An 18,500-nucleotide genomic window follows, 5' to 3' on the forward strand; every position below is an offset into this window, starting at 1 on the left:
CAAGGCCCTGGGTTCGGTCCCCAGCTCCGAAAAAAAGAAAAAAGAAAAAAAAAAAATTCAATTACAATTGCTGCCAACATATTTCTAACCACTCTAGGAAAAGAAAACAGTAAGTGAATTTCCAACTCTTTTGAGAGACACTGGACCCTGGATATGCTTGCATGTCATTTGACTTCCAACTGCTTTCCTTTTTTACTTAATTGTGTTTAATATGGTTAATAACTCCTAACCCCAGTGGAGCTGTCATTTAGAAAGGGGCTGAGCCGGAAGCTGTTTTAATTCTGGCTTTTGTTTCAGCCTCTAAATGTAATGCCACATGATTGTTGAGCCAACAGTAATCCAGTTTAAAAAAAAAAAAAGTCTCCAGAGTTATTACATCATCAGAATTAACCCTGATTACATCAAATTATGTTGAAACAGACCACAGCTGTTTGCCCTGTTGCAGCAACTGCCTGAGGCCTCATCCAGAAGATACATCTGGGTGTCAGGAAGATGTTTGGGGTTTATTTTTGTCCCACAATACTAATGTACGGGGGAAACGATCTCTTCTCCTTCCGCTGCTTGGTAGGAGCTGAAAACTTAGTGACTACCCCAGCAGCAGTCAAAAATCACCTCCATTACCAAAGAAAACGGACCCAGAACCTTTTGTACAATTTTCCATAAGGGGAAAAAGTGTAAGAAGTAAAGTCAACATAACTGACTAAAGAAGAGGTGGACAGAGGTTATTCGGCTGTGTGTCTAGGTGTGCTAGAGCTGGCTCGCGCCGGCTAGTGAAATCCGATTGTTCAGTTGGAATGTAACTTATAAGTTAGTTGTTAAATAATGTTCAAGTAAATGATTGCACATATAAAATAAAAAAATAAATATATTTTTTAAAGTTGAACAGACCAAACCCACCTGTGCTACTAAATGTGCCTTAGAGTTTCCAGTTCTGGATGCTTATTCCCCAGGTATTGCTTTGCAAGGCTGTGGAACCTTTAAGAGGTGGGGCCTAACTGACCAAAGTAGGTGCCAGGGCCAGGATTTTGAAGACTACACCTGCTCTGAATCCCCACCCCACCCCATTCCAGCTCCAAGCTCTCTTCCTGGTTCAGAATCAGGGAAGAGTTTCTGCCACCAACTGGCCTAATCTCTGTATTCTCCACTACAATGGCCTTAAACCAGTAACCAAATTAAATCTTTCTTCTCTGAAGTTGTGTCTATCAGGTATTGTGTCACCATGATGCAAACAGCTAATAATACAGCTACTTAGTGAGGTCCTATCTAAAATAAACTGTTGATCAGAGACTTGAAACCATTTGTTTATATAATATGTCTGTGTTTTATGTCTTCATCTTTAGGCTGTAAATAATATGGTGTGTTTGTGTGCATCTTGTGACTCTATTCAAGGATATTAAATTAATTGATAGCCTGAAATGGTTCGGGGGTGGAGGATGGATGAGTATTTACTGGCAAATACTCTAAAGCAGCCTCCTCCTTCCCAGAGAACAGTTTTTAGAACATTCAATATCTCACAAGCTTTGGACCAGTCATCTTGGGGGCTTGGGAAAAAATACAAAGTGAGGTCAGGTGATCCCTGAGGCCTTTTTGATCCCCCTACAAAATAAAAAGTACAGATCCACAGCCTGCAGACTCACATAGTATGTAATGCAACTTGTGCAGGGAAGTGGTGTTTCCTTTGAGGGGTGGGCTTGCCATTGGCCAGGCAAGCCTAGCATTTCTTCACAGCTTAGGCCTCTAGCCCATTGTGATCTTCCTCTCTTTATGTCTTGAGTGCTGGATTATAAGCATCATGAACCATCATGCCCAAAAGAATAATCTCTGCTTGCGCTTAGTGAAACTACTTTGATCAGGGGGTGTGATTTCTCCTACTTTCCTAGTTCTATGTGGGTAAAGACGTTTAGTACTAGAACTGAAGTGTTGTTAGTACCAGGATAACCAGAAAGATTCAATGCTTACTCCCCAAGAGGAAGAAAACTGGATTTGGAAACCAAAGGTTAACAGTTCACACTCTGGAGCCTGAGGGTATAAATCAAAAGGTCAGAGGAACCATGGATTTTGAAACTCCCCAAGTGTTACTTCTGTTAATTAGGCCAGCTCTATAGCCCTAAACTACACTCCAAGCTATACAGCCATCTTCATGGGTGAGGATTCCCTGCATCTGTTCAGCCAGTCCATCTAGGACTGTGGCTGTGGTAGGACTTCTCTGGGATTCTGGGTGTTCCCAGTAGTCCATGGTCCTACTACTCATCTCTTTTAAGGAGTGACCATGCACTGTGAATCTGAGCTCAAAAATGAAGATATACTCCTGCCCTCAAGGAACACATAACTGATTAAGTATTTGCAATAAAGAAAGTGTGGTAAGTGCTAGGGAAATGGTTCTTGATGTGTATCCAATTTGAGCTGCATCTCTGTGGATCGGGTAAGGAGCTGGTCCTTGTTTGTAGCGCTCAGTATTTTTTTAGGAGAATGTGACAAGGGTTTGCAGCAGGATCTGTTCAACAGTGATGCTGCTTTGGCCACCATAGCAAAAGATATTCTAAAGAAACACTAATATGCCTCCCCTTTCAGAGATCAGACTATTAAAAGAATACACACACACACACAGCAAAAGATATTCTAAAGAAACACTAATATGCCTCCCCTTTCAGCGATCAGACCATTAAAAGAATACACACACACACACACATACACACACACAATTTCTCCAGTTTTCATGCTGGAAGAAAATGCTAATGTTCCTTTAGCCCTGTGCTAGCCAAAGAAGGGACTTGCTTCCTAGGAAGAGAGTCCATACAGTTCTGACAGTTAGGGAGGCAACTTCCAAGATAAACTGGAGCTAAGAAAATGATTGGTCAGTGGTTGACAGGACCACACCTGGACCAGAATTACTTATGTCTCTTGCCCTCTATTTAAACCCAAGCCTCAAGTCAGCAATCTCCATGGTATGAATTTGGGGTCAGGAGTCAGGTCACTGAAACTTTTTATTTCTCAATATGGCCATACTGGATACATTTCCTTTCTCTGCTTTTTACTATTAATGACCTCCTTATTGGCAAAGGAGGACAGTGATTCCAGTAACATTGTCATCCCCAGCACTGATGAAGCCATGTCCTAGGAGGCTAACTACCACAGAACAAGTAGCAATGGTCCATTATTGTTTTGTTTTCCTTTTTTTTTTTGAGACAGGGGCTCACTAGCTGTCCTAGAATTCACTGTATAGACCAGGCTGGCTTTGAACTCATGAGACCCACCTGCTTCTACCTCCCAGAGTGCTGGGATTAAAGTCATGCACCACCATGCCTGACTGGTTCTAGATATTGACAAAGGTGAAGTTGGAAAATTGGACTAGCTTAAGCTTTTCAAAGAAGTTTATTTAACAATTCATAGAGAAGAAACCAAATTAAGTCTTAATTGAACCCCAAACCCACCATCCTCAGCCTTGGGTAAGTCAGATAGTAATTTGATGAGGGTAATAAAGTCGGTTCAAAGCAACCAGGAGGCACACAACATCCCCTAGAGGCGAGTGTCCTGAAAGCCACCATCTGAGATAGCTCATCTGCTCACACTGACTTTCTCACAAGCAGCACTCAGTTCTGAAATTAACCTGTCATCTAAATTGAAAGGGAGAAAAGGCAGAAGGGCAAGGACCAACATCCAACCCCACCAGCAGGCGAATCACTGGCTTCAAGCCTTGTGAGAATGGTTACTAATGGCTCCAGCCTGGTGTGCAGTTGAGGACAGCTCTTTCCAGCTCTCTCAACCCATTCCTGGGGTCCGTCCACCAACCCTGCACCTGCTGCTGGCCACAAACCCTCAGCTTTGGGACAGGCACGAATGCAGGCTGCCACCCATAACATTTAAAGCCACGCTGCACCCTTTAGAGCCAGGCTCTGTGGCAACAAGGCATAGGTGGTGTCTGCCTGTCCCCCCAACACACACACACACACACACACACACACACGTACACACACTGCGCATGTCTTTATCTCTGCATGGCAACCTCCCCTAAAATGTTCATTTCCTGGGAACTTAACAGGAATATGGGATTAATGTCCCAAAGAATTCCCCTTAGGAAATACCAGTGGTCTTTAATCAAAATTGCCTAAATTACAATCTAGTGAAGCAGGCCCTTGCAGGGCTTAGGGGTCGGTGTCACTCCAACTATTTCCAATAGGTGGCGCCCATCATCGTGTAAATAAATCATTCACATAATTGGTTTTCTATTTTTTTCCAGAGAGATATGGGGGGTGCACAATAGCGAGTGGAGAGGGCATAATAAAGGTTCAGACAGGAACATTCTGTCCAAGGGCTGTTTCCAGGTCTAACCCACTTCTGAGATTCTGAAGACAGAGCCAGGGAGCCCAACAACAATCATGCTTCCTGTGTGCAGCTAGCTCACCCGGGCAACCGTTGATAAGGACAGTGAAAGTCAGGGTAGGAGAGCAAGGGCTTTAAGTGCAACCCCCTGCCACTTAGTTTTGGAGAAGGATCGGAAAGTTCAGAAGATTCCCAAAACCTGTGCTCTGTAACCATAATATTTCAAGACCCTTTCTTTGATCACAAAACACCAGACTGACAATTTCATATGGATCTCTGCTAAACAAAACCAATCCAGACTAATAGTTGATGAGTCTCTCATCCTGTGTCTTAAGTCTCATAATTCTCAGATTAGTATTCCCACCCTCCTAGGAAAGGGTAGGACATATTTCTGTTTGACTTCCATCACAAACCCTAGTGGCAGCCAATCTTTGCAGATTTCTCAGGCTGCAATCCTGGATACTTGGCACCAGGACTCAAATGTGAATGGAATCCGGGTTGTTTTATTTTGACTGGGAGTCACTGCCTCCTGGTTGACTTGGCAGACTAAGTATTTTGATATTTATGTTCACAAAAGGTTTAAGGTCCTGGGAGCCCGGGGTTTAAAATGGCCATAATTCTAGTGGTGGCTTAAGAATCCCTAAATTAAAAAGTCAAGGGTGATTATGGTCCCAGATACAGCCTAAGCATTCTATCTTCGTGTTCCATTGAACTACTCTGGCTACTTGAAGGTCAGTGAAGTAGGAGGTCTCCATCTCTCAGGGTGCCTAGATAAGCTAAGCACAGAGTCAGAATCAGCTTTTACAATTGAAATGGTTAAAGATTCCCCAATCCAATCAAAATCTGTTGAGCTAAAGGATGCCCAACTATCTAAAATAACTAGCTTTGCTGCACCCAGAGAAAAGACCAAACTATCCGGAAACAAAGGTTATGGTGAGGCATTGCAAGATGCTGCCTCTCCAGTCCATGCATCAACCACACAGCTACCCTTGTTAAAGTGGATTACTTGCAACCTCCCAGAGAAACTGGAGGGGAACCTACCTTTTAATGCTGTTTGGGAAGGTGCTTTGTGAGTTTAAAAAAAAAAAAAAAAAGAACTCTTACCAAAGGTTTTGGTTTTGGTTTTGGTTTTCTTTTTTCCTCCACCTCCCCCCTGGAGCACTGGTGCTAAGTGAATGCTTCCTGGTCCTTTATCTCAACCCTCTCAGCACAAGGCAGTGAGAAAGAGCTCTCTATATTCATATTTATATAGAAGAGATCTCACTGCAAGTGAATGGGTGCAAACTCTGGAAATTTTTTTATCACAATTTCTTATTCTTCTATACCTCCTTGTTTTCCAATTCACCTCCTTGTTTTCCAATTCTGCAAAACTTAAAATTTCCTTTTACAGGATTCGTTTTTTCCAGAGGCAACATGGGAGAGCGCCAGCTGGACTTTGTTTCTCAGCAATAAGATTCAGTTCCCCACCCCCACCCCCTTTGATCTACAGACATTACAGCAATCCATCATTCTGAAAAAGAAAAAAGAAAAAAAAACCGGGGAGAGGATCCTTTCCCCTCCTCCCCAAACACCTGGATTAGAAACGACTACATTGTATGAGCTGTGGGACTTCAGGCTATCTGTAAAATGGGTACAATTACTGCCTATCCAATTTGTAGAGTTGTGAAGATAATCGCTGTGAAAGACTCCCCGTGCACAGTAGGTCTGTTTACTTCTACTCTGGCCTAGAGATGTGAGAGTTAGCTTACAGTGAAGCAGGACACCCATTTCTGCCAGAATCGGACTTACTGAAACCTGAAACTGTGGGAATGGACAGGAAACTGGAGCAGCCCTTGGATCTCTTTCCTACTCTTACACGACCCTGAGGAGGGGTGGGGTGGGGAGGGGGTGAGAATGGGCTCGCTGTTCGATCTAGGGTGGGCAGCCTCTAGCCTTCCCTCGCCCTAGCACCAGCCCCACCTAGAGGTCTTCACGACCCCTCCTGCAGCTCCAGGCTTAGAGGAGGGGGGGGAAAAAAAAACAACCACCGCCAAGATCCTGAGGGCGCACTGGGTGGCGGCAGCTCTCCTCGCCTCAAGGCCTCCTTGCCTGTGGTGTCCAGAGCCTGGGTAGTTAGCCTCTACGCCGACCGCCCTCAGGGACCGCGCGGGGCTGTGGGCGTGGCGAGCGCCCGCCTGCTGAGGCGCCCTGGTGGGGCTGGCTGTGAGAACGCGCGCGCGGCCGGAGGGGGGGGGGGCTCAGCGCGCGCAGGCAGCCGAGCCGCGCGCCTCGCCGCCTCGTCCTCGCCGGGGCTGCCCGGCCCCTCCCTCCCCCCGCGAGCTGCGCACCGGCAGCCGGCTGACCCAGCAGCCCGCGCCCGCGCCCTTGTCCGCGCGAGCCGGCGGCGGGCTCCAGTCAGCGGGCGACATGAGCGGCGGCGGCGACGACGTGGTGTGTACCGGCTGGCTGAGGAAATCGCCTCCGGAAAAGAAGTTGAGGCGCTATGTGAGTGAGGCGAGCGGGCGCGGCCGGGCGGGCGGGCGGACGGCCGGGGGCTGTCCCGCGGCCTCTGAGATGGGGGCGCTGAGAGAGGCCGTACGCGGCGAGCCCAGGCCCCGCGGCCTCAGAGGGCGAGAGCGGCGGGGCGCGAGTGGGGCGCCTCACACCTGTCACAGGTGCGCCGCCGAGGGGCGGGGCGCAGGTCGGGGCCGCGGCTCGCCGCCCGCCTCCCCGGGAACTCCTCGCGGTGCCGAAGTTTGTAACGATTGTTCCGGCGATCCGGAGAGTAAACGCCCGGGGCTGAAGGGGCAGAGTCACCCCGAGCGGAAGGGTAGGCTGAGGGGCCGCGCGGCCCCGGGCCCACAAAGGGCGAGGCGCCGCGCCCCTTTCCGGGTCCCTTTCTCTGTCCGCCCCTCCCCGGTGGCTGCCGGCTTCCTTCCAGTCCGCGGCCACTGCATCACGGGCAGCGTCAGCGGCATGTGCAGCGCTTGTATTAAGTGACTCATTTGTTTGTCCCCCTTCTTTCCCATTATTTCGAATGTCTCTCACATACACCCACCCCCACCCCACACACACCGCGGTCCTCCGCCCCACCGGGTGACACTGCAGTTTGGTCCTCTATAACTGGCCAGAGTTTTGTGTCATGCAGCCCTTGGTGTCTGGGGTCTGAAGACATGGTTCTGAATTGCTAGGTGGTGCTAGCTGACTGTGTTTACTGAAATTGGTGGGACGGGCTGTCCCCTCTACGTGAGAAACTGGCAACTGAGGTCGGGGCACCCCCTTCTTGTTTAGCGAGGTCAGAGAACAAAATGGTGCCAGGATCGGAGATTGGAGTAGTCCGATGAGTTTAGAAATGGCAAGTCGGTTAAAGGAGTGCAGGTTCTCCCATCTTCTCACTCCTCACTTGCCAAGAAACGTCCTTGTTATGCTGACTGGGAGTGCTGGACTCAGAAATCACCCCCACAGCCTGGAAGTGAGCGGTTGCTTCCAGCTGCAGTGCATCAAGGGAGCTCCCAACAGACCCTGCCCTCTGTCAGCTGCACTAGTGGCTGGCCATGGGGGACAGAAGCTTACCAGAGTTTCCTGTCTCTGCTCCCCAGATCAGAATCAAGGGACTTCTGGCCTCTGGACTGAGGAAGTGACATTCTGTTTTTCAAAGGAAGTGTTGTTGTTGGGGAGTGCAAGTGTGTCAATGAAACCGGGCTTTGACTTAGGTCACTTGCTTGAGGGGAGGGGGGGGGCAGACGGGGAATCTTAGGATTTAGTGCATGGTTTTTGAAAGTGAACAGAGATTTGGCATACAGTAATATAGTAGGTGTGTTTAAGCTTTAAAGCTCATTTGGGTTTTTTTTTTTTATGTGAGTAAAATATTTTAATTACTAAGAGCTTTTTGTTTTGTTTTGTTCTGTTGCCTGTTGCTGTAGCCTAGGCTTGTACTGCCAGCACTTACATTTGGGAAGCAAGAGACAGGAGGATCAGAGGTTCAAAGCCAGCCTATTTCTGTTGGTCTAGGCCAATGAGACCCTGTCTCTCATTTGCATACCAAACAATACTCACTCTCTCTCTGTCTCTCTCTCTGTCTCTCTCTCTGTCTCTCTCTCTGTCTCTCTCTGTCTCTCTCTCTCTCTCTCTCTCTCTCTCTCTCTCTCTCTCTCTCTCTCTCACAAATCATGCATGTGCACAACTCCAAGATGGCTTAATGGGTAAAAGCAGTGCCCTCAAACCTGTCAACTTAAATTTGATTCCCTGGAACCCTCATAAAGATGGAAGGAGAGTTCTGACCTACACACTCATGTTGTGTGCACTCACACAATCTCTCTCACATACACAGTAATAGTTAAGAAAATGGGGGGGGGCTTTGTCGGGGATGGGGGCAGTCGTTCATGCCTGTAGATGTGTCCAGCATCTGGAAGATGGAGGCAGGAGTATCAAGAGTTCAAGATCATCCTTGACTGCTTAGTGAGCTCAAGGCCAACCCAGACTACATGACCAGCCACTGAAATAGTGTCCAGTTTTAAAAAGTAAAATAAAACTTTCAGATTAGAAAGGAATGTAGCATAGTTGGTAGAATGTTTTCTTAGCGGACAAGATGTTCTGGGTTTTATCCAAGAACATCATAAACATTGCTGGGTGGCACAAGCCTGTAATCCCAGCATTCCAAGGAGGAGAGAGGAGAATTAGAAGTTCAGCTCATCCTTGAATTTGAGAAAACAAACAAAAATAATACTACTTTAAAGATCATTGGAACTTTGTTTTTGAAATATCTTGTAAAAAAGTTGATACTGTTGCTACTTTGACTCATGACTGCATCAACCCTTACCATGAAGATTCTCTTTATGACCTAGTGCTTGAGTATTTTTTTAGAACAACTTTAGCTCAAAAATAGCCAAGTTTGGAGGCCTGTGTCAAACACAGATTTTACCCATTTAAACTCCTTTAGCAGTCTTGGGTCCTCTGGTGACCTCAGCCTCCCTCTCACACATTCCCTTTGGCTCCAGCCTGGAAGGCACCTCCCACTGTAGAAAGAAGTTCAGCCCTCCTACTTGAAACAGCCAATTGAAATAACTTGTGCTTCCAGTACAGCCTCCTTGATCCACTACATTTCTGGAGGAAAGAGTTGGCTTTACACACACACACACACACACACACACACACACACACACACACACACACAACCAGGGATTGACAGGTTATGGGCAAAAGGTCTAAATTTCAAACCCTTATATTTACTTTTTTCCTTTGAAAAATCTCTACTAACTATTTTAAGTTAGATCCCTGCCTTGGTTTCTTAGAAGCCCAAATTAGACTCAAGCTTAGAGGTATTTCCCAGCCTTATTGCTACATGCATAACCCCTAAATTGATGTTCTAACTAGTGTACACAATAGTCACATGGTACTGTAGAGTGACCTTTCTTTATTTTAAGGATGCATCAGGCATCAGAGATAAGAAGAAAAATAGCTTATTAAATACAAGACAGTTAAAGGCTGTTTTGAAAACATAACTCTTTAATTTGTGGGGAAAGTTAGGTAGGAAATAGGGAAAAATACAACTTGGAAGAAGCTATGTTGTCAGGGAAATGTTGTTCTGTTTTGTAATAGAGTTTTACTCAGTAGTCCAGCTGGCCTGGAACTCAATGTGTAGCCCAAACTAGTCTTTAGTTTGAGGTAATCCCCTGATTCTGCCTCCTAAGTGCTGGTATTGAAGGCCTGTGCCGCCACATCCAGCAGTTGGGTTTTGTTTTTAGGGATTTTTCCTCATTGGATTTTCTAACTGCTTAGACATACTAAATAACAAATGATCTAGGGAGCATTTGTTGTGTGTCCTAAAGACATTGGGTGGAAAGAAGGAATATATTATTACCCTTGGTGTATCTGGTGGTTGCACTGAGAGGTTGACAAAAGGAGCAGCCTTATTCTCATGTATATATGTGAGTCTATACATGCATGAGATCACACGGATACATGTATTTAAATATCAAGCAGGATTTTTGTGGAGGGAACATTTACAACATATGATGCATTTTAATTTGTTATAATTTCAGTGTTAACGATTTGAGGGGAAAGAAGGTTGGTTACAGCACTGCCCCCTGGTGGTTTGTTGAAGAAAGTTGTATCAGTTCTAATGAATAGCTGCAGAAAGCAGTTAACTGTTTTTATTATTATTATTATTATTATTATTATTATTATTATTATTATTATTATTATCATTGTTAAATATGTGTATTCCAGGGTTTGTATTAGTTAACTAACTCATCCCTTCACTGTTTGCTGATGACCTTCCCTGCTGTGATAAAGAAAATCAATCAGGGTATGGCCATCTGCACAAATACCAGTCAATTTTCCAAATTTACTCAGTGTTTATGATTCTCTTTCTTTTTCCCTCTTCTCTGAGTGTATAAGGTGCCCCACTGTCAGAGCTAATTCTACTACCTGTACTTTGGTTCCTATTCTCTCCTGCCTGTTCAGACAATTCTTTCCATTTTGGTATTTTTCAATTAGTTCTTTGAGAATTTTGTACAATGTATTTTGATCATATTCGCTCTTTCCCAATCTCTTCCCAGGATCCAGCCCTTTCCCTACCCACCCAACTTTCTGTCCTAATCTCCCCTAAACACATCCATCAAATTAATTTATGTTACCCATTTAATCTTGGATGTGTGACCTGGCACTGCAGCATGATCAACCCACCAAGGGCCAGGATTAAAGGGTGCCACAGTGCCTACCTTATTGATGTTTTTAAAGGACCAGATGTTTATTTCACTGATTTTTATCTATTGCTTATCTGTTTACAGTTTAATTGACTTTCTGTTCTTTATTGTACACTTTTCTAGTAGCATTTGATTTATATTATTTTTCTAAGTTTCTTTTTTAATGTGGGAGCTTAAATTACTAATTTGAGACTTTCCGTCTAATATTAATATATCATTTAGTGCTATAAATCCCCTTTGGGGATTGTATTTATTCTAAAAATTCAATAAGTTGTATTTTCATTTAGTTCAATGTATTTTTTTAACTTCTCTTGAGACTTTCTTTGATTATTTAGATGTATGTCATTTAGTTTCTAAATGTTTAAAGATTTTCTTGTTATTTCTCTTTTCCCAATTTTTTGGTTGGCTCCATTGTGGGAATAAAATAAATTCTGTATAATAAAAATTATTTTAAGTTTGTTGAGATTTATTTTATGACCTAAAATATGATTTTCTTCCTTCATGTTCTTTGGGTACTTGAAATGATGTTTATTCTGTTATCATGAAGTAAAGCAGTCTACAGATGCTAATTAGACAAGGCATGGTGGGTCATGTGTATAATCCTAGCACTCTGAGTTGGTAAAGTGGGAGCATTTTGAGTTTGAGGCCAGCCTTGGACTATACAGCAAGACACTGTCTCCAAAGACAAAACAAAACAAAAAAAACCTTACTTTGGCTTAGGACATTCTCCTGAGCGTCACATGTATAATTGTTTTGCATGCATGTGTGGTCTAGTGCTTGTGGATACCATAAGTGAGCATTGGAGCCCTTAGAACTGGAGTTCTAGATGGTTATAGATCACCATGAGAACTGTAACTGAACTTAGGTCCCCTAGAAGAGTAGCAGGCTCTTGACTATCAAACCATAACTCTGGCCCCCTGAACTTTATCATATTTTATTTTACAGATTAGGAGCTCAGCTGCCCAAGATAGTCTTGAATGTACTGTGTAGTCCATGTTGCCCTTGAATCTCCTAAACTTGTTGTCACCAACATTATATCATATGTTCTCATGTAGAAGTAATCCAGTTGTTCAGCAGTGAATGAACGAATAGATAAGAAAAATGTGGCTTTTTCATACAAAAAGTAGTAGTCTTAAAATATTGACACATGGATATACTATAAAATGCATGAACTTTTTTTAAAAAGATTTATTTATTATATACGAATACACTGTAGCTGCCTTCAGGCACACCAGAAGAGGGTATCAGATCCCATTACAGATGGTTGTGAGCCACCATGTGGTTGCTGGGATTTGAACTCAGGACCTCTGGAAGAACAGTCAGCGCTCTTAACCACTGAGCCATCATCTCTCCAGCCCAAAATGCATGAACTTTGAGGGTATTATGAATAATCTCACAAATGATAATTATATGACTATTTTCATAACTTATCTAGATTAGTGATGGAGAGAATGGTGATTAGAAATGTCTGAGGATAGAGACTGTAAAGAACTATTGTAGAGTGGGTTCAAAGCTCACTGATAATAGCTGAAAGTGTTCTGAATATGAATGGTAGTAATGGTGATACAACACTGTGAATGTCCTTAATACTAGCTCGGGATATTTCATTTACTACCTAACCACTTAAAATGGTCGAGATGGCAGATTTAATATTCTTGTGCTTTAGCATAATTAAAAAAAACACAACATCTTTGATGCTGAAAAGATAGCTTCAGAGTTCAATTTCCAACACCCAGTTGGTGACTCACAACGATCTGTAATTCCATTTCCAACGGATCTGATATCCTCTTCTGGACTCTGTGTACACCAGGCATATACATGGTACAGAAACATATTTGCAGACAAAGTACCTATACACATAAAATAATAACAAAATGATTTTTAAAGTTTTTCATTTGGTGGGAGTTAGGGATATTGCTAGTATTACCTCACCCTATTGCTGATATTTCTAATTCAAGAGAAAAACACAGAATGGAATCTCCAAACCCTTAACTCATCAACATCTGAGAACCAGAGGCAGTGAATTTACACAGATCTAGAAATCACATCTGTTCCTTTAACGAATAAAATGTTTTTGGCATTGCTTTCTGTGTCTGACTGGTCTTTCTCTATATCGCAGGGAAAATAGAATATGATAACTTGGTGCTACAGCAAAATGTGCAGAAGTGTAAGTCAGGCCTCTGCCAGGACCCAAATTAATTTTGACAACTGTAAATAGAGAATATATTACATCCTTTCCCTTCCTGAAGAAATAAATCAGTACCTAACTCAGCCTTCAACGAATTTGCCAACTAGGGAGACAAGAAATTCACATGAGAAGCAGGATGCTGCCCGTATGTGGAGTTCTGTGACTCAGGAAACAAACTGTATAGAGACAAACAGCTCAAGGTATAGAAGATGACAAGAGTTTTCAGACACAAGAGGACCTGAGTTGGACTCAGAAGTTTATGGACTAAAAAGAAATATGTGTAGGATGACACAGACTGTGGATATGAAATTAGAAACAGTAAATCCATGTAGAAAGGAGGAGTCAAGTCCATAGAAGAAAGCAGAAAAGTAGATGTAGAGCTGAGGATGGATGTTCTACAGGAGGCCCTGGATTGTAGGATTACATTTACTGATTGAAAGCATCCCTCTTACTCAGTGACCTCACAGATTGCCACTTTTTCAGTATGAATATCAGTGCATGCTGACAGGGTTTATCTTTAAAAGACCTGCCTCGGTGTTTGAAGTCATTGGGTCCTTGATTGGATGTTGTCCTTCTCTACTTCCTACTTCATTGCTTATAAAGCTGGAATGATGCCTCCTACTCCACTGAGGTTTTGCATTTACTAGGGTAATGTGGAAAAGAAATATGAGCACTATGTCAGCACAGAGTATTAAAGTATTTAGTGTTGGAGGAGGTGGCAGAACAGGATGATGCAAATTTATTCTTATTTAACCTTTCATAGGTAATCTGAACTTGAGCATGTGTGTTTTCAAATCCATTTTACTCTGAAGCCAACTACAATTGTATTATACTACTAAGTATAATTCTGAAGCTAGAATTGTGTGTTAGATTTTCCTGGAAGGAACCCCTCAAGGGTCTTTCAGTTTCAGGGAATGAAAATTAAATTTCAGTGGTTTACCTGAAGCTATGACTTTGAGAAATATATGTGTGATGGGAGTGTGGAAATGCATGTAAGAACCCACATTTGACATTGGTCAAAAATTCAAAAACCTTTTAGGCAGTGGTGTATTAGTTTTAGTTGTTTTCATAAAATATCATAACTAAAAGCAACGTAGGAAAGAAAATTTATTTTGGCTTATAGTTGTAGAGTGTTTGAGTCCATAATGGCTGGATGCTGGAGCAGAAAGCTAGCTAATCACATTTCATCTACCCACCAGAAAAAAGAGAGTGGCCTGGAAGCCCAGTGTCCCACAAAGTGCAGTTCATATGTACCTTCTAAAGGCTCCGTGCCCTCCACAAACAGCACCACCAACTGGGAACCCAGTGTTCAAATACCTGAGCCTATGAAGAACATTTCTCATTCAAGCCACTAGTAGTGGTGCTACTAGAAGTACTAGTAATGCTTCAAACTCAACTTAGAGATCCTCTTCAAGTTTCCCCAAAGTGAGTCTTTTGCGGGACTTACTTCTAAAATACATTTTTACCTCTAGCTTTCTGACACTGGGCAGTCAGTTTCTATTGGCACTTTACAGACAATGTAATGTCTTGTTTAGCATAGGTATTAGGTAAGGTGCCATTTGTTGGACAACAGCTCAAGGCCAGGAGCCATCCATCATTGTCATTAGTTTATTATAACTACTGAACTCTCAATTTTATGCATGCTGCTTTTACAGGTTGTTGGGATGGTGAGGGTGAGGAGCCAGGGAGATATCTTAGTTAATAGAGCGTTTTCCCATTAAAGCTTAAAGATCCGAGTTCCATCCCAGAACCCACAGAAACCAGGTGTGGTGGCACATGCTTGTATTCCCGGCGCAGGAGAGAGAGAAACAGGAAGATCTATGGGAATCACTGGCCAGCAGCCTAGCCTAATATGTGAGCCCCAGGTTTCAGGTAATACATCACAGATAGATGGCTCCTGAGAAATGACATCTGATATTGTCCTTGATCCCCATGCGCTCTTGTACATTCATGCACATAACACATAAAAAAGTGGATTGATTCCATATTACCCTTCAAACAAATCAGTTATGATATTTTTTGAGTTAATGTATATATGTGTTACCCAGGCTGGTCTTGAACTTCATATAAAAACTGCTTCCCACCCTAGCCTCCTGAGCAAATAGAACTACAGGCATGTATTACAATCTGGCTCTTAGTGGGTTTTTATTAATAATTGTGAGCACACAGGATTAAATGTATTCAGCACATTTGAACCTATGGTGTTTGTTTTTCTTTTTGAAGCTCAGATTTTACTGTTCTTAGGCTGTGGCACCCTGTTCAAGTTGGTTTCTCCTAGTATAATGGTTTCTTTGCTATATGATATGACAAGGTTTTCCAGGTTTTATACATATCTTGATCCAGATATGGAATTAACCAATTCCTTAAAGGATCGTGACGTCTTTTATGAAAAGTGCTATATAAAAACCCACAATGGTAGATGCCTAGAACAAATGAAACTCAAGACGGATGATCAAAATGTGAATGCTTCACTTCTTCTTTAAAAGGGGAACAAGAATACCCTTGGCAGGGAAGAGAGAGGCAAAGATTAAAACAGAGACTGAAGGAACATCCATTCAGAGCCTGCCCCACATGTGGCCCATATATATACAGCCACCCAATTAGACAAGATGGATGAAGCAAAGAAGTGCAGAAGTGTAGATCGCTCCTGAGAGACACAGCCAGAATACAGCAAATACAGAGGCGAATGTCAGCAGCAAACCTCTGAACTGAGAATAGGACCCCCGTTGAAGGAATCAGAGAAAGAACTGGAAGAGCTTGAAGGGGCTCGAGACCCTATATGTACAACAATGCCAAGCCACCAGAGCTTCCAGGGACTAAGCCACTACCTAAAGACTATACATGGACTGACCCTGGACTCTGACCTCATAGGTAGCAATGAATATCCTAGTAAGAGCACCAGTGGAAGGGGAAGCCCTGGGTCCTGCTAATACTGAACCCCCAGTGAACTAGACTGTTGTGGGGAGGGCGGCAATGGGGGGAGGGTCGGGAGGGGAACACCCATAAGGAAGGGGAGGGGGGAGGGGGATGTTTGCCCGGAAACCGGGAAAGGGAATAACACTCGAAATGTATATAAGAAATATTCAAGTTAATAAAAAAAAAAAACCCACAATGGAAATCAACATAATTGTTATTATGTTGATGCACAGTTGGTTTTTACATGTTAATCAGCTATCAAGGAGCTAGCATTTTATTCTGTTCCTTCCCCACAAACTTCCCCCAGTAAACTGCATTTACTTCTGCATAATTTTGCCCAATTTGAATTATTAAAATTTTTATTATATAGAAAAAGAAAATTGTGAAATGATTAAAGATTCATATGGTATCACATATTATCAAGACATCACTTTTGCTTTAGCTGTTCCTTTACCCTTCCTTCTTCCCTTCCTTCCTTCCTTCCTTCCTTTCTTTTTTGTTTTAAAGCTTATAGCACCTGGTATTCCCAAGGGACTTCCCAGCCCAACCCTGCTTAGCTTCTGAGATCAAATGAAATTGGGTATGGTCTCCTTTTAGCATTTTATTGCTTAAATATTATAAAACAAATCCTAGAAATATATATATATATTAAAAATGATCATTTTAGTAAAGATACCATATATTATGTACAGATCTCCCCAGTGAGACAATTATGTTGTTTTACGTTACTTAACATCATGTGCAATGTGTGTGTCATAAAGGTGACACTATACTAAGAATTTCAACGAGCTGATGAACCAGTTTTATATATGTAGCATGCTATAACTACAATTCACAAGGGAAATTTCTTGGAAAGAAATCAGCATTTTTCCAACTGTGAGAGTTGGAGCTATGATGGTTTCCACAGCACAGATCTTTATTCTTTAAAGTTTTGAATGAACATTACATTAGGATTAATAACATTTCCTTCAATAAGAAAGAACTGGAGGGGGCTGGTGAGATGACTCAATGGGTAAAAGCTTACTACCAAGGCTGATGACTCAGGTTTGATCTCCAGAACCCACATGGTAGAAGGAAAGAACTGATTCCCCACGTTGTCTGTCACACAAGTGCTGTAACATGCACATATCCTTGTCCTCTTTCATACAGACAATTGATTAATTAACCAAATAAACAACTAGAACAGGAACTGACTTGTAAGCAAAATTGTTTTAGCTACAGGTTCTGGAAACTTTCACAGGATGAGCTATTAAAAATTAGTTTTTGTTTTTATTTTGGTTTGGTTTGGTTTTATGATACACATGGTAGTTATTGGCAGACTGAGGTAGAGCCCAGACAACATAGTGAGATACAATCTCAAAATCAAACAGGCGGATCTATAAGCAGTAGAGGAAGAAGAAACATTTTCTTCAGTGATGTAGCTATTGGTAAGATCCCAGGCTCCTATTGTCACCATGCTCTTGCAACCAACTCTAATGACATTCACTGGGACACACCCATGTGCGCACACACACAAACACACACACACACACACACACACACACACACAGAGAGAGAAAGAGAGAGAGAGAGAGGAGTCTATTTGGGAAAAGGAAGGAGAGCAACAGGAGTGGGAGACAGACATAAGAGGATAAAACTGGGAGTGAATATGAACAAAGGACATTATATATGCACAGTATACCCATATGAAAATGTGATAACATACATTGTATGTGTAATTAATATGTGCTTAGCAACACATAAAAACAAAAATAGAATTTTTTAGTGACACTTACATTTTACTCCTATAAAGAAGTTATTGTAAACATAGATGATAGAAAAGTAACAATATTTACAGTACTCGCAATAAAGGGATACACAATTTTAAATGTACTCCTTTTGTCTATTTTTCTGTATTTATATGTTTGTATAATTTACAAAATGTGAAAGAGTGTTTACCCTACAGGTTAGTGTATTAAAAATATTTTCAATAATCTCCTAAAACATGGCTTTTTGTTTATTTATTTGTTTGTTTGAGACAGGTCTATATAGTCTTTGCTAGCCTAGAACTCAGTATGTAGATTAGGCTGGCCTCAATTTTATAGAGATCCACTTGCCACTGTCTCCTGAGTACAGTATAGTATTTTTTATATTTTATAATATTTGTGATATTGAATTATGGGATTAAATATTGTTAACCACCATTCCAAGTAAGATGTAAGCTTCTCAAATATATTCAATGAAAGATTACTTTATCCATTTCATGCTCCTTTTAAAAATGTGCTTTTTCATTAATCCCTTGACAAATTCATCTAATACATTTTCATATTTACCTCTTCCTAATTCCTCCTAGATTCATTCCTACCTTCCTAACTCCTTCAACTTCTTCTCTTCTTTTGTCTTAAAAAAAA

General features: G+C 42.3%; 1 protein-coding gene across 1 annotated transcript in view; it reads left to right on the plus strand.

Annotated features, from left to right (window-relative positions):
* Positions 1–6,565: 6,565 nt before the first annotated feature.
* Positions 6,566–18,500, plus strand: part of Gab2 (GRB2 associated binding protein 2) — a 171,140-nt gene continuing 159,205 nt past the window's right edge. Inside the window, exon 1 of the mRNA XM_032892957.1 lies at positions 6,566–6,804. Within this exon, the coding sequence (XP_032748848.1) occupies positions 6,727–6,804 (78 nt within the window). The 5' untranslated portion in view covers positions 6,566–6,726. The remainder of the gene's footprint in view (positions 6,805–18,500) is intronic.

Source organism: Rattus rattus, chromosome 2, assembly GCF_011064425.1.
Source record: "Rattus rattus isolate New Zealand chromosome 2, Rrattus_CSIRO_v1, whole genome shotgun sequence".
In the NCBI taxonomy this organism is placed as follows: Eukaryota; Metazoa; Chordata; class Mammalia; order Rodentia; family Muridae; genus Rattus; species Rattus rattus.